An 11,476-nucleotide genomic window follows, 5' to 3' on the forward strand; every position below is an offset into this window, starting at 1 on the left:
ATTTCTACCCATGTCTTTTCCATGCTTCCTTGTATTAAGACACCAACATTTTAATTACTTAATTGGAATTAAACAAATCCTGTGACGATTTTTATTTTTTTTGGGCAGCAGGTTATAGCTGCCTGCAAAACCAGACACCTGTTGTAACAACAGCCAAGCGTGTGCCAATTTGGTGTGTGCAGTTACTGGATTTGCATGCACAGTTGAGGTAATTGTGCACCAGACTCATTTGAAAATGTCACCCAGGGCTTCCCCAGACCCCCGGTTTATTTTCTCCAAAGCCCTGGGGTTTTGTCCCTCAGGGTTTCTGATAAACTAGATGAGGATCAGTGAGAATGGCTCAGGGCATGGCCAGATAAGCCAGGACAAAGCCAGCTGCCTTAAGGTTGCCAAGCTCAGCAGGGCTTCAGGGCTCTTGTCTGTGCTCTGAGGAGATTTGAGATTTCCCATTTACTTCAGTGGGAACGGGAGCAGGCCAGTGATTCTTTGAAGGCTCCTATACTGTTCAGTCCCTCTCCTTATCACTCCTCCTGCAGTTTGTTCTGATAGCAGCGCTATTATGTGCCTTAAACCCTTTTTCAGCTTGTCTTTCTTCCTCCATTTCAATAGTTCTTTCACCTTGTTGCTTACCGTGATAGGCATCTCCCTCCCTCCCTCCCGTTCTTGAGCTGAGAAAACTTCTGTGTGTGGTGGTTTCCACAAGGGTAATACTTGTCAGACCTGCATTTTTCTTTTTAAAACAAAATCTTCAGATTCTGAGGTCAGAGTTCAGCTCTCTTTAGATCTGAATCTGTACCAGTGTAAGTGTGTAATCTGCCCTAAAATATGTTTTACTCGCTGAGTAGCTAGAAATGATCAATGTTGCTTGTGAGTCAGGTGCTCTCTCTAGACAAATGAGCTATTAAACTTTTGGGAATGGTAATATCAGGGGCCAAATTATGCCATTTAATAGCAAGCTAAAGGCTAACATCTCAGAGGCTTACTTGAATACTGGCACTTAGCACCAGTAACAGAGAGAGGAACATTTGCAGAGTCAATAAAGTACAGTAGCCTTTAATTTTCAGTCCTCTGGAAACTTGAAGGCGCGACTGTCTGTCATTGCTAGGGTTATGTGTAACACTTGCAACAAAATTCAAGAACATCGGAGTTTGAGGATCTTGCATTTTGTTCCAAGGTTCTTTAACATTCCACTTTTGTGACAAGCCTCTGAATTTTGTGCTTGGCACTGGAAAGCTAATTCTCCACACAACCTGTTGTGCAGGTTTCTTTTAGCGGGTTTGTTCTTTAGTCACCTGTTACTCGTTCACCCAGTGACTGTCTGTTCTTTGGTTGTCTGTGCCCTTGTTAGATGTTTGTTTAAAAGGTCCTTGTTCTGACTCCCTTGTTTACAGCAAGGTCTCAGTGCACAGCAAACAGTGTTACACTGGGCAGCTCTGGCTGTCTCCATTCCTTGGCTGTGTACTTCACTGTCTGGTATTTTCATATCTCTAGCCGAGTTAATTAAAAGGTGGGCTTGTTCAGAACAAGTTGTGTTGCATAATTGCCTGCAAATAACATACCACAAGTCTGCAGGGAAGAATGCTGGGAATTTTCAGTTTCCTTTTTGGCTTGAAGTCTCATCCAGCCTTTGAGTTTGTGGAAATGACAATGGCTATTCTGTGGGATGACTATCTTACTGCAGCCCTGGAGGGGGAGAGGGTTTGAAGTGCTAGGAAGCTGGAAGGTGTTCCTGGAGATACGTTTCTGGTGTAATAACGCCAACTGTTCTTAAACCGAACTTTGCACCCCTTGATAATCTGTACGTTATTCCCTGATAACCAGAAACTTCTATGCTTAAACTCTGTACTGTTCACGTTTTAAAAAACATCATCTTAATAAAAATTTAAAGCTACCGGGAGCCAGGACAGACAAGGCTGAAGCACTATTCCCAGAGTAACCATCTATTTTAAAGGGGAGCTGTCAGCTAAGTGAACCCCTTTGTGGGCTGTTCATAGCAGGGTGATTCAAGTGACAGGACAGAGGGACTAAGCTAATAACTCACCAATTCCCTAGACTATTTTCAGGCCCTCTCAGTATGGCCCAAATACCTCCTTTTGGTGTAACTGGCCTTGCTGTTCTACAGAAGTGTCTTAAGCAGCTGGGCACTGCTCAGGGCCCACCCCATGAGTTGCAGGGTTCTCCCCCTCCCTGCCTGCATGCCCAGGGGTCTGTTGGTACCATAGCAGCCCACATTGCACCAGGGAGACCATGAGTGACTCACAGCTAGAGGCCCTGTTGCTGCTGAAATCACAAGGCTGGCTGGTCTAGCCAGGTGTTGGATGATGATGGCTATTACATTCAAGCAGGGCCATAGCTGAAAGGGTTTTACTTGTAAATTCTCTCTTCTGCTCCCATTTTGTTTTGGTTTTCTGGTCCCTATTAGAGTTCTACATGTACAGAAGGGGAAGGGAACACATTTTGTTGGTTTAAAAAAAACCTCTGGTTTTGACCCCAAGCAATTCCTTCCTCCAGTGCTGTAGAATTTCCAGTTGGAAATGTGCTTCATATACCCTCAGTTTGGGGGTGGTCACAACACAAACAGCATGACTCTGGGTTGCCTGCAATAATGGCACTTGTGGGGGGTTGTTTGTTCATCCTGGCTGGAGAGATCCCCATTAAAAATGCTTGATGTGGATTTAAAGAGAAAGTGTGGAGAGAATGTGCACCTTTAAAGGGATACAAGCCCTCTTTGGGGAGAGGATGGTGGTGAGGTTGCTAAACCAGTTAGGTGCCACATCCACTTCTTGATTTGTTCTTTGCCTCTCCTCTTACCTGGCAAGAATATGCTCCTTCCCTGGAGTCTGGGCTTTTTCTGAACAAAAAGAGTCCGCTGCTTGGAATATGCCAGCTTCTCTGGGACTGTGTTAATTTCTCCGGTTTGTGTCCTCTGGCAGGGGCAGTACTGTGACATTTGCACATCGATGAACAGCAACAAGGCTCACCCCATAACCAACGCCATTGATGGAACAGAGCGCTGGTGGCAGAGTCCTCCCCTCTCTCGTGGGCTGGAGTTCAACCAGGTCAACGTCACCTTGGACCTTGGACAGGTAATGGAGAAGGCTTGTGGTGTGTTAGGTTGCAAGCTGCTCTTGTTGGGGACCTGTCCTCTTGGGTGTCTTTAAAGAGCTTCAGTTATCCCCATGGTAGAGGTGAGAGACAATGCTACTGTGATGACTGGACAGGGAATTCTCCACTTGGGTTCCAGGGTGCAGACGAGATCTTCTAGTTCTCTCCAGCTCTAAACCAAAACTTAATGCAATCTGTGCTGCATAGTGTTACCTACCACACAGTCTCCTGAAGCATTGGCCACAGTGGTCACACAAGAGTCACAAGAACCTGTAGTGCTGACTAAATAATAGTAGTGCCCCTGAAGGGTCTTTGGTTAACTTGGCTACTATGTCATATGTAAACTTCACCCCTGAATTCCTTGTTGCTATAGCCAAAACGTGAGCCATGGCTGGCCCAGAGGTGCTAAGATGTGTGCTGCAAAACATTAACTAGAGCATTTAAACCATGGAGTTTTAAAACAGGAAATCAACTTTAAAGGCCTTGTGACAAAACTGACAATAGAGTCTTGGTTTTAATATTGTCTAGTGAAAAGAATTAGCATTGTAGAAATGCTAGCTACCAGCTCCAATTCTTCTGGAAATGTCGGGTTATTTTATCAAACCTTCCTCAGCGGAGGAAAGCGGACTCCAGGAGTAAACTGTTTCTAAAAACAACACATGGGCCACATTGTAAACAAGAAATCACAAACTCTTAGTGACCCTGGGCTTTTCTGTAGGCCTCTGCGTCTTTGTATAGACAGCACCCTGTCTGTACGGCTCTGCATACTGCTCTGTCCACAGGCGTCACCCCGCAGCTCCCATTGGCTGCAGTTCCTGTGGGGCAGCGCTCCCTGGCTGCTCCTACGTGTAGGAGCCCGAAGGGGGACGTGCCGCTGACACGTCTGCTATATACAGAGAGCCCTGTCAGTCCACAGAAGCTTCCAAACAGCAGTGTGTGGTGCTGTGTATCTGAGTGTTGGGGCACTAGGGAAGACTCCTGCTTTCCAGAAGCCTCCTTGCCTAGTGTGCTGTAGAGAGAGTCTTTTACCTCAGCATGCTATTGATGCAGTAGAAGAGCTTTGCTTGTCTCAGGTCTCTCATCTGAAAGGGACTGTTTGAGGGCTTCATAGGAGCCTGTTGTTTAGGCGGAAGGGAAGCATTTTTTAAGCAATCGCCTCATTTTGAAACCAACCTTGTTCAATATTTAAATATCCCCAGTACATTAGGGGAGCGCAGGGCATCAGTGAATGGGGCCTGGAGAGGGGTAACAGCACACACTACTGAAGGGTCTGACGTGAAGCTTTTCATTTCATGAGAGCCCCTGCAGTCTGCTGGGAGATCTCCTGGCTAGTAGCCCTGGCTTCCTAGTTGCTTGAATAGAGCAGGCAAAGGAGGCAGTCTGTGTGCTGTAATCAGTTTACTCCTCAGAATTCAGCGAGCCAGGCATTTGCTCCAGAACTTTTTTATAAACAAGTAGCACCTCCAACTGCTGCTGTGCCCAAGTGGGCTGGCTGGGTGCAGACTTTCATCGCCAGCATTGGGATTTCCCTGGCCCCTCCTGGTGGAAAAATGTGGTTTCCAAGCAGTTTGAGGATGAGCTTGAGCAATGGGCCTTCTGCTAACAAAAGGTGGAGAGACAGTTGGAATCAAGTTTTTAAGCCTGTATTACAGGTGAGCTCAAAGCCTCTCACCTTATTTGTAGGCACATTGCTTTTTTGCTTTTGCAGATGTGGTGAAGGAGGCCTTTGCATGGTTCCCCTATTGTGTGGCTTTGATAGCATGGCCATTATGAAGGCAGTGGAGGAGTTATGTTGAGTGAGCAGAATTTCAGGTGCATGGATGGACTGTGACCTTATTTGTAGTCCACTTGGTTTGGAGTTAAATAAACTCGGGGCCTGAGCATGCCCAAAAGATCTGTGCCTGAACGCGGTGCTCTGCACTGAGATCTTCCCTACAGCCAGGCATCCGAACCCTTGCCATGTAGGAGGAATCTAGTCGTAGTTTGTACCTCCTGATTTTCAGTAATATTCAAATATGTTAATTTCTGCTCATCCATTTGAGCTAAGTCTCCGTAACTGTGCTAGCATAGCTTTCCTGCACGCTGTGGACAAAGATATTTTTTTTCTGGAGACGCTTGATAGCTAATCTATGCAATCCACGGTGTCCCCCAAACATCCTCATAATGCCTTGATCAGAATCTCTAAAGCAGATTTATAATATGGCTCTTGGGAGGGTGAGAATCCTCAGCCACATTGGAAATGGCATTAGTACAACCTTCTTGGCCAAAATAGCTGGCATCCACTAGGTCCCTATGAAACGCTCCAAATGCAGGGGTTTTGTGAGGTGAGGAGGATACTAGAGTTTTGTCCCCTGACGGGAGGATGTGGGTGGAACTTTGCTTGCTCCAACTGCTGCCTGTACCTGTAGGAGAGAGGGAAAGGAAAGAGGGTTTCAAAGCCCATCAAGTCAGGGCAGGCATTCCTCCCCCTCCCCGACCCCCCCGCCTTTCTCCAAGCAGCACCTTTGGCCCTAAGCAGTGATGCAGTCTGCAGAGCAGACTGCTAGCAAGCTACTGAAGCTTTGATGGCTCAAATCTGGATCTGCCTCCTTCAGGTCCTTCTAGACTGTAACATTGGGAGTGCGGGAGTGAAGATCCAGAGGGAAAGTTGGGATATTGGGCGAGAGAAAATTCTGCCATGGTGAAACTTTTGGTCTTTAGGTTTTCTCTTTCTCACCCTGCACTCCCATGTTTCCTTGTTCATTTCCCACTCCCTCATTCTTTTGCTAATGGGTTGGATTTCATCACTGTGCCTGCTAGGTCATGAGCAAAATCCAATGAGACCACTGAGAGTGACTGGTGGATTATGTGGAAAGGATACCTCTAAAATGACTGGTTTCAGAGTAGCAGCTGTATTAGTCTCTGAGGTGCCACAAGTACTTCTGTTCTTTTTCTAAAATGACTGTTACTCCTCGCCATGTCCAAAGTTTGCATTCACTGGTCCTCCACAAATACCCAATGCAGGCCGCTGCAAGAGCACATGGTCTGTTCTCAAACTAGCAACCCATTTCTGGCAGTTTCATCATAACAGTAATCCTATATTAAATGGACATTCCTTTCATATGTACTCTGGATTGGCCCTGGTTCTCATCCCCCACTTGTCGGGGTTAGGTGATGGATGAGCGTTTGTGGGATTCTGTAACCCTTCACCTAGTTTCCTTCTGTTGACCTGAGGCTGTGGCTGAGAGAGAGGAAGGTAAAGAGGGCCTTGCCTGGGGTCCTATTGTACCTGCAGGGCATGTGCCAGAAGAGCCTAATGTAACTGGAAATTCCTTGGATGCCTGTGGGACTGTGCAGGTAACAGCCTGAAAGGCAGGCTGAGCAATTTACAGGCTGGAAAAATAAGGCCTTTTTGCCTCCCAATGCCCTGTGGGGCGCCCTTTGTCCAGTTTAAATTTAATTGAGTGGATTGGCCAACATCTGCCTCAGAAAATGTCTTACTCATTTTAGATAGTAACCAGCACTGGTTCCTTTTGAGCTGTGATGTTGGGGTACAGGGTGGATGTGTTTAGACACATCGAAGGTTCTGGGGTCACCAACACTTGATTTGCTGCAGAGATACTGGAGTGTCATAGGGTAGTTGGGGTCAGGACAGGGATTCTTTGCAACGCTGCCATTTTGCCATAGCACTTCTTTGCTGCCAATGTCTCTTCTGAGGCTTGGCCTTCACTTAAACGTTAGGTCAACAGAGCTACCTCAGTCAGGAGTGGGGGGACATAGCTATACCAACCTATCACCCAGTGTAGATACAGCTGTGTTGAAGGAAGAAGGCTTCCCTTGACAGAGCTACTGTCATTCAGGGAGGAGTTGTTCCTACGCTGATGGGAATACCCCTTCCGTTGCTGTAGATGGTGTCTGCACTGTGCGGTTATGCCAGCATAGCCACTGCACTGACCAGGGCTCGGCAACCTCTGGCATGCAGCTCGCCAGGGTAGCACATTCCTCAGGCCGCGCCACTTCCCGCCGCCCCCATTGGCCTGGGACGGCGAACCGCGGCCAGTGGCAGCTGCGATCGGCTGAACCTGCCAATACGGCAGATAAACAAACTGGCCTGGCCTGCCAGGGTGCTTACCCTGGCATAGACATACCCTGAGTCACGCCTGCTTAATTACTAACGAGAACCAAGTTTCTCCAGCTTTTGACAGCATCGTGGGGATAGGGGAGATGGTAATTAATTTGTTCATCAGCCTGTTGATCTGTGCTTTCAGTGGCTGTGTCCAGAGAACTTGCTCTCTTTCTTCACTGGGATAATGAAATTGGAAGGGAAGGGGAAAGGGAGGAATATTCTTTACAGCCAACAAACAACGGTTTATAAAATGCAGGTTGGCCACCCAGATGGAATTATTATATTAAAGGCCCACATCATGTCATCATAGTGCCAGCAGCTGCTTAAACATGGCTTCATTGGTAGGGTAGATCAGAGAGGTCTCGTCCTAGAATGGACAACAAGTAATCAAATGCATAATCTGCTTGGGAGAAAGTGTTCCAGCTCCCTTGTATCTGCTCCCTCATCATCTGTGATAGCAGAGCTCTGGTTTCAGAACTGCCATTGGATGTTGATGCGGATAAAACAGGGAAATGGGTGGAGGGAGAAAAGCCATCTAGAATTCCGATACTTGGCTGAGATCTGGCAGCTAGAAACAAAATAAGTTGCTCCATTTACAACTGGAAAAAAAGAGCTAATTGGCACTGGAAGTTGCTGGTGGAGAATAAATAGAACAGATTTTTTTGCTGCTCTTGATCATAGACTCACTCTTAAAGCTTCCAAATGTTTTGACACTGGGGTACGTAGTCGGGTGACTCCTTGGGAGTGTCTTGTTACAAAATAATGCTACAGAACCATGCTAGAACAAGGATTGGCTTTCCTGCATGGATGGGGCTGGAGTGCATCAGCACTAAGTTTACAGCATCATTGCTTAGCATGGTCCCATCAGAGTCTGGTCCATTCACAGGTCAGACCAAGCCATGTGATAACATTTTTGATGCTGAGGCTCAATGTTATAGTGCAGATAGGGGTATTAGTGACCCTCACCTATACCCTGTGGAAGACAATGATTCTCTTAAATGAAATGAAACTGAGCCTTGCTAATGAAACTGTTTTGTCTGTGAGGGCATCTTCGCTGTAGAGTCAGCCTGGGTGAGCAGCCACACGGCAAAGCCCATCCTGAGTTACTGTGTGCTGCACTCATCCGTGTGTGTCGCTAGGGAAGCCTGTCTCATGGGTGATTGTGCTGCAGTAAGCTGACCCACTCTGATTCTTAACTTGTTTGTCCTTCTGGGCATGCCGGGGGGATGGGAGGAGGATTTTGGGAAAGCACTGGAGAATTGTCAGCACTCAAGTGGCTTAGACTGGATCCTCACTGCAAAATGGGTGGGGTCAGCCGCCTGGGTGAAGGCAGAAGCTGGGCTCCCCCAGCCCTGCCAGCTAGCTCGTGTTCAAAGCATCCCGGTGAAGTTTTTGTGTGTGGACAGGAGAGGCATTGGGGTAGTAGTCTGGGCTGACTCTTCACTGAAGGCCTCCCAAATGGGAGGAGTCCAGGCCAGGATTCACCTGAGAGTTGGGCAGAGAGACAACTTGCTGTAAGCGTGCCGCAGTTGCCATAGAAAGTCAGTGGGTGCAGGGACACATCGGTTTTACCCAATGAAATAATAGGGAACTGCTCCAAGGCACTTGCAGATTAATCTTCTTACTCCATGGACCGGGGAAGTGAAGGCTCCATATAAGATCTGAGCAGGTTAGCTGGGGAAGTCCATCAGAGAAAGCTTTAGAGTCCTTGCCACAAGCAGTAGGTTACCTGGAGAGAGCACAGGAAGGATTGACTGTGAATCTCCATGGTGCTTGCCTGCCATAGTTCTGTTGATTGCTACTTGCAGCAGGTGGAGGGAGGGACAGGGCGTGATTGAAGGTGTTTTAGCTGAGCAGACTCTTGAAGCGAGAGCCATAATAAATCTGTGTTCTCCCCCTCTCCCCATATGAATGGCTGGCTCTCTGCCAGAGCCTGACATCTTCCTGACATGAAGCTGAACCAGGCCAAGCCTCTCCAGAGAGCATTCTGTATTGTCAGTGTTTCATGGTACGTTGTGTGGAGAAGAATGCTTGCAGCCATGAAATGGAAGTTCCTTCATGCCGGTGCTTGCCTAAGGTTAATTACTGCAGCACTGGTGGTGATGGAGCGCTTGGTGTCTCCGCTTCCACAGAGCAGTTGCCCACCCTGGCTGATGCTGGAGTTGCCATGACTCCCCCCTAAACACAGTGGGTAGAACTTCAGATTGAAATTTTGCAGTGTCTTGATTCACACTCTCTCAGGTATGTATTTCCTTCTCTGGTGCCCCCATTTCTTCCTGTCTGGCAGCCTCCACATGGGGCGGCGGGGGGAGACCCAGACCCAGACCCAGACCCAGACGAGAAGGATCTGACAATGCCTCAGACCTTCTGGCCACTTTCTTATAGATTCCAAGGCCAAAAGCGACCATTATCATTAAAGCTACGATTTAATCACAAGAAACAAAAAATCACGGCCCATGGCCTATCTGGCTCATCGGTATTTATGGTATAAGTCACAATCTTGGGGACGGGGAGTCCTGGTGGGAGGAAGAGCCCGTGGCACCAGCTCTTCCCCCAAAACCACTTACTGCGAGCTGCCGAGCTGTGACACATCTCGCTGCCCCTGGCACTACTGCTCAGGCTGTCCTCAGGGCCAGCTGCATTGGCGGCTGCTTCTGGGTGGTCCCTGGGACCACTGCCAGGAGCCGCTGAGCTGCGGCTGCTTCCGCCGCCCTGGGACAGCTGCTCAGGTAATCCCTGGGGTCAGCTGCCTGGGGCCACTAGAGCAGCAGCTGGTGTGGCTGGCTGCAGAGCTGCTCCAGCAGTGGCCAATGTGGCTGTCCCCAGGGCCCCCTAAACAGCAGACTCTAGGGCCAGCTGTTTTGGGCAGCCCTAGGGTCAGCCACATTGGCTGCAGCAGAAGTCAAGGAATTTGCAGGAAGTCATGGAATCCGTGACCTCAGAGACAAATATGATCGGAACCCTAACCCTAGGACAGAAAGCCCTACCCATAGGAGCCCTCACCCTAGGGTGGGAAGCCATACCCATAGGAACCCTAACCCTGGCTCCAAGTGCCCTACCCTTGGGAACCCTAACCCTAGGGTGGGAAGCCATACCCATAGGAACCCTAACCCTGGCTCCAAGTGCCCTACCCTTGGGAACCCTAACCCTAGGGTGGGAAGCCATACCCATAGGAACCCTAACCCTGGCTCCAAGTGCCCTACCCTTGGGAACCCTAACCTTAGGGCGGGAAGCCCTACCTATGGGAACCCTAACCCTGGCTCCAAGTGCCCTACCCTTAGGAACCCTAAACCCAGGGCAGGAAGCCCTGCCCATGGGAACCCTAACCCTAGGGTGGGGCGCCCTACCCATAGGAACCCTAACTGTAGGGTGGGGCAGCCTACCCATAGGAACCCTATCTCTAGCTCCAAGTGCCCTACCCTTCAGAACCCTAACCCTAGGGCGGGAAGCCATACCCATAGGAACCCTAACCCTAGGGTGGGAATCCCTACCTATATGAACCCTATACGGAGTCTTAATTATGATCCTTAGTCTGACCCAAATTTAATAGTCTTTCCTGCCAGGACCCCAGAGTGCACTGAAGACACCATTTAGAAGAGCAAAGTGGTGTCCTCCATGCATCGTGACCTTGTATGTACAGTGCATACGAGGTTGCGCTGTGTAGTTCAAAATGGCACCCATGGCTCAGCAGGGATCACTGGAGCCCCATCTGCTGATGGCATATCTAGAATGCGTCTTTTAGAAAGACATTCAATCGCGATATAAAAATGGTGAGGCTTGGAGAATGCACCATGAGCCATGGTAAATTGTCCAATGGTTAATTACTCTTGCTGTTAAAAATGTACCCCTTATTTCCAGCTCGTATTTGTCTAGCGTCAGTTTCCATTGCATCACATTATATCTTTCTCAGCTAGACTGAAGGGCCTTTAATCAAATATTTGTTCCCCATGTAGGTACTTACAGGCTGTAATCAATCACCCCTTAATCTGGTGTGTTGTGAGGCATTGCTCTAGAGGAAGACTGCTGCCTTCTCTTCTCTGACTTTCTGTACTGACAGTCATATCCATTTGTCTTTGTCTCTTTAGAGATGACAGAGTGTTTCATCCTTCAGAGAGCTCCAGGTAGTAACTTCTACAAGATGCACGATTTGAGGACTTCAGGAACTCAGACATAGGTTAGAGGTTTGTTACAGGAGTGGGTGGGTGAGATTCTGTGGCCTGCATTGTGCAGGTGGTCAGACTAGATGATCATAATGGTCCCTTCTGA

The 11,476-nt window shown here is 48.3% G+C and overlaps 1 protein-coding gene across 3 annotated transcripts in view; it reads left to right on the forward strand.

Moving 5' to 3' along the window:
- LAMA5 (laminin subunit alpha 5) overlaps window positions 1-11,476 on the forward strand; it is a 164,861-nt gene that overhangs the window by 8,697 nt on the left and 144,688 nt on the right. For all 3 annotated transcript variants that reach the window (XM_032802274.2, XM_075072228.1, XM_075072229.1), the window contains exon 2: window positions 2,934-3,086. In XM_032802274.2, the coding sequence (XP_032658165.1) occupies window positions 2,934-3,086 (153 nt within the window). The remainder of the gene's footprint in view (window positions 1-2,933; window positions 3,087-11,476) is intronic.

The sequence above is a fragment of the Chelonoidis abingdonii genome, chromosome 14 (assembly GCF_003597395.2).
Source record: "Chelonoidis abingdonii isolate Lonesome George chromosome 14, CheloAbing_2.0, whole genome shotgun sequence".
Lineage (NCBI taxonomy): Eukaryota > Metazoa > Chordata > Testudines > Testudinidae > Chelonoidis > Chelonoidis abingdonii.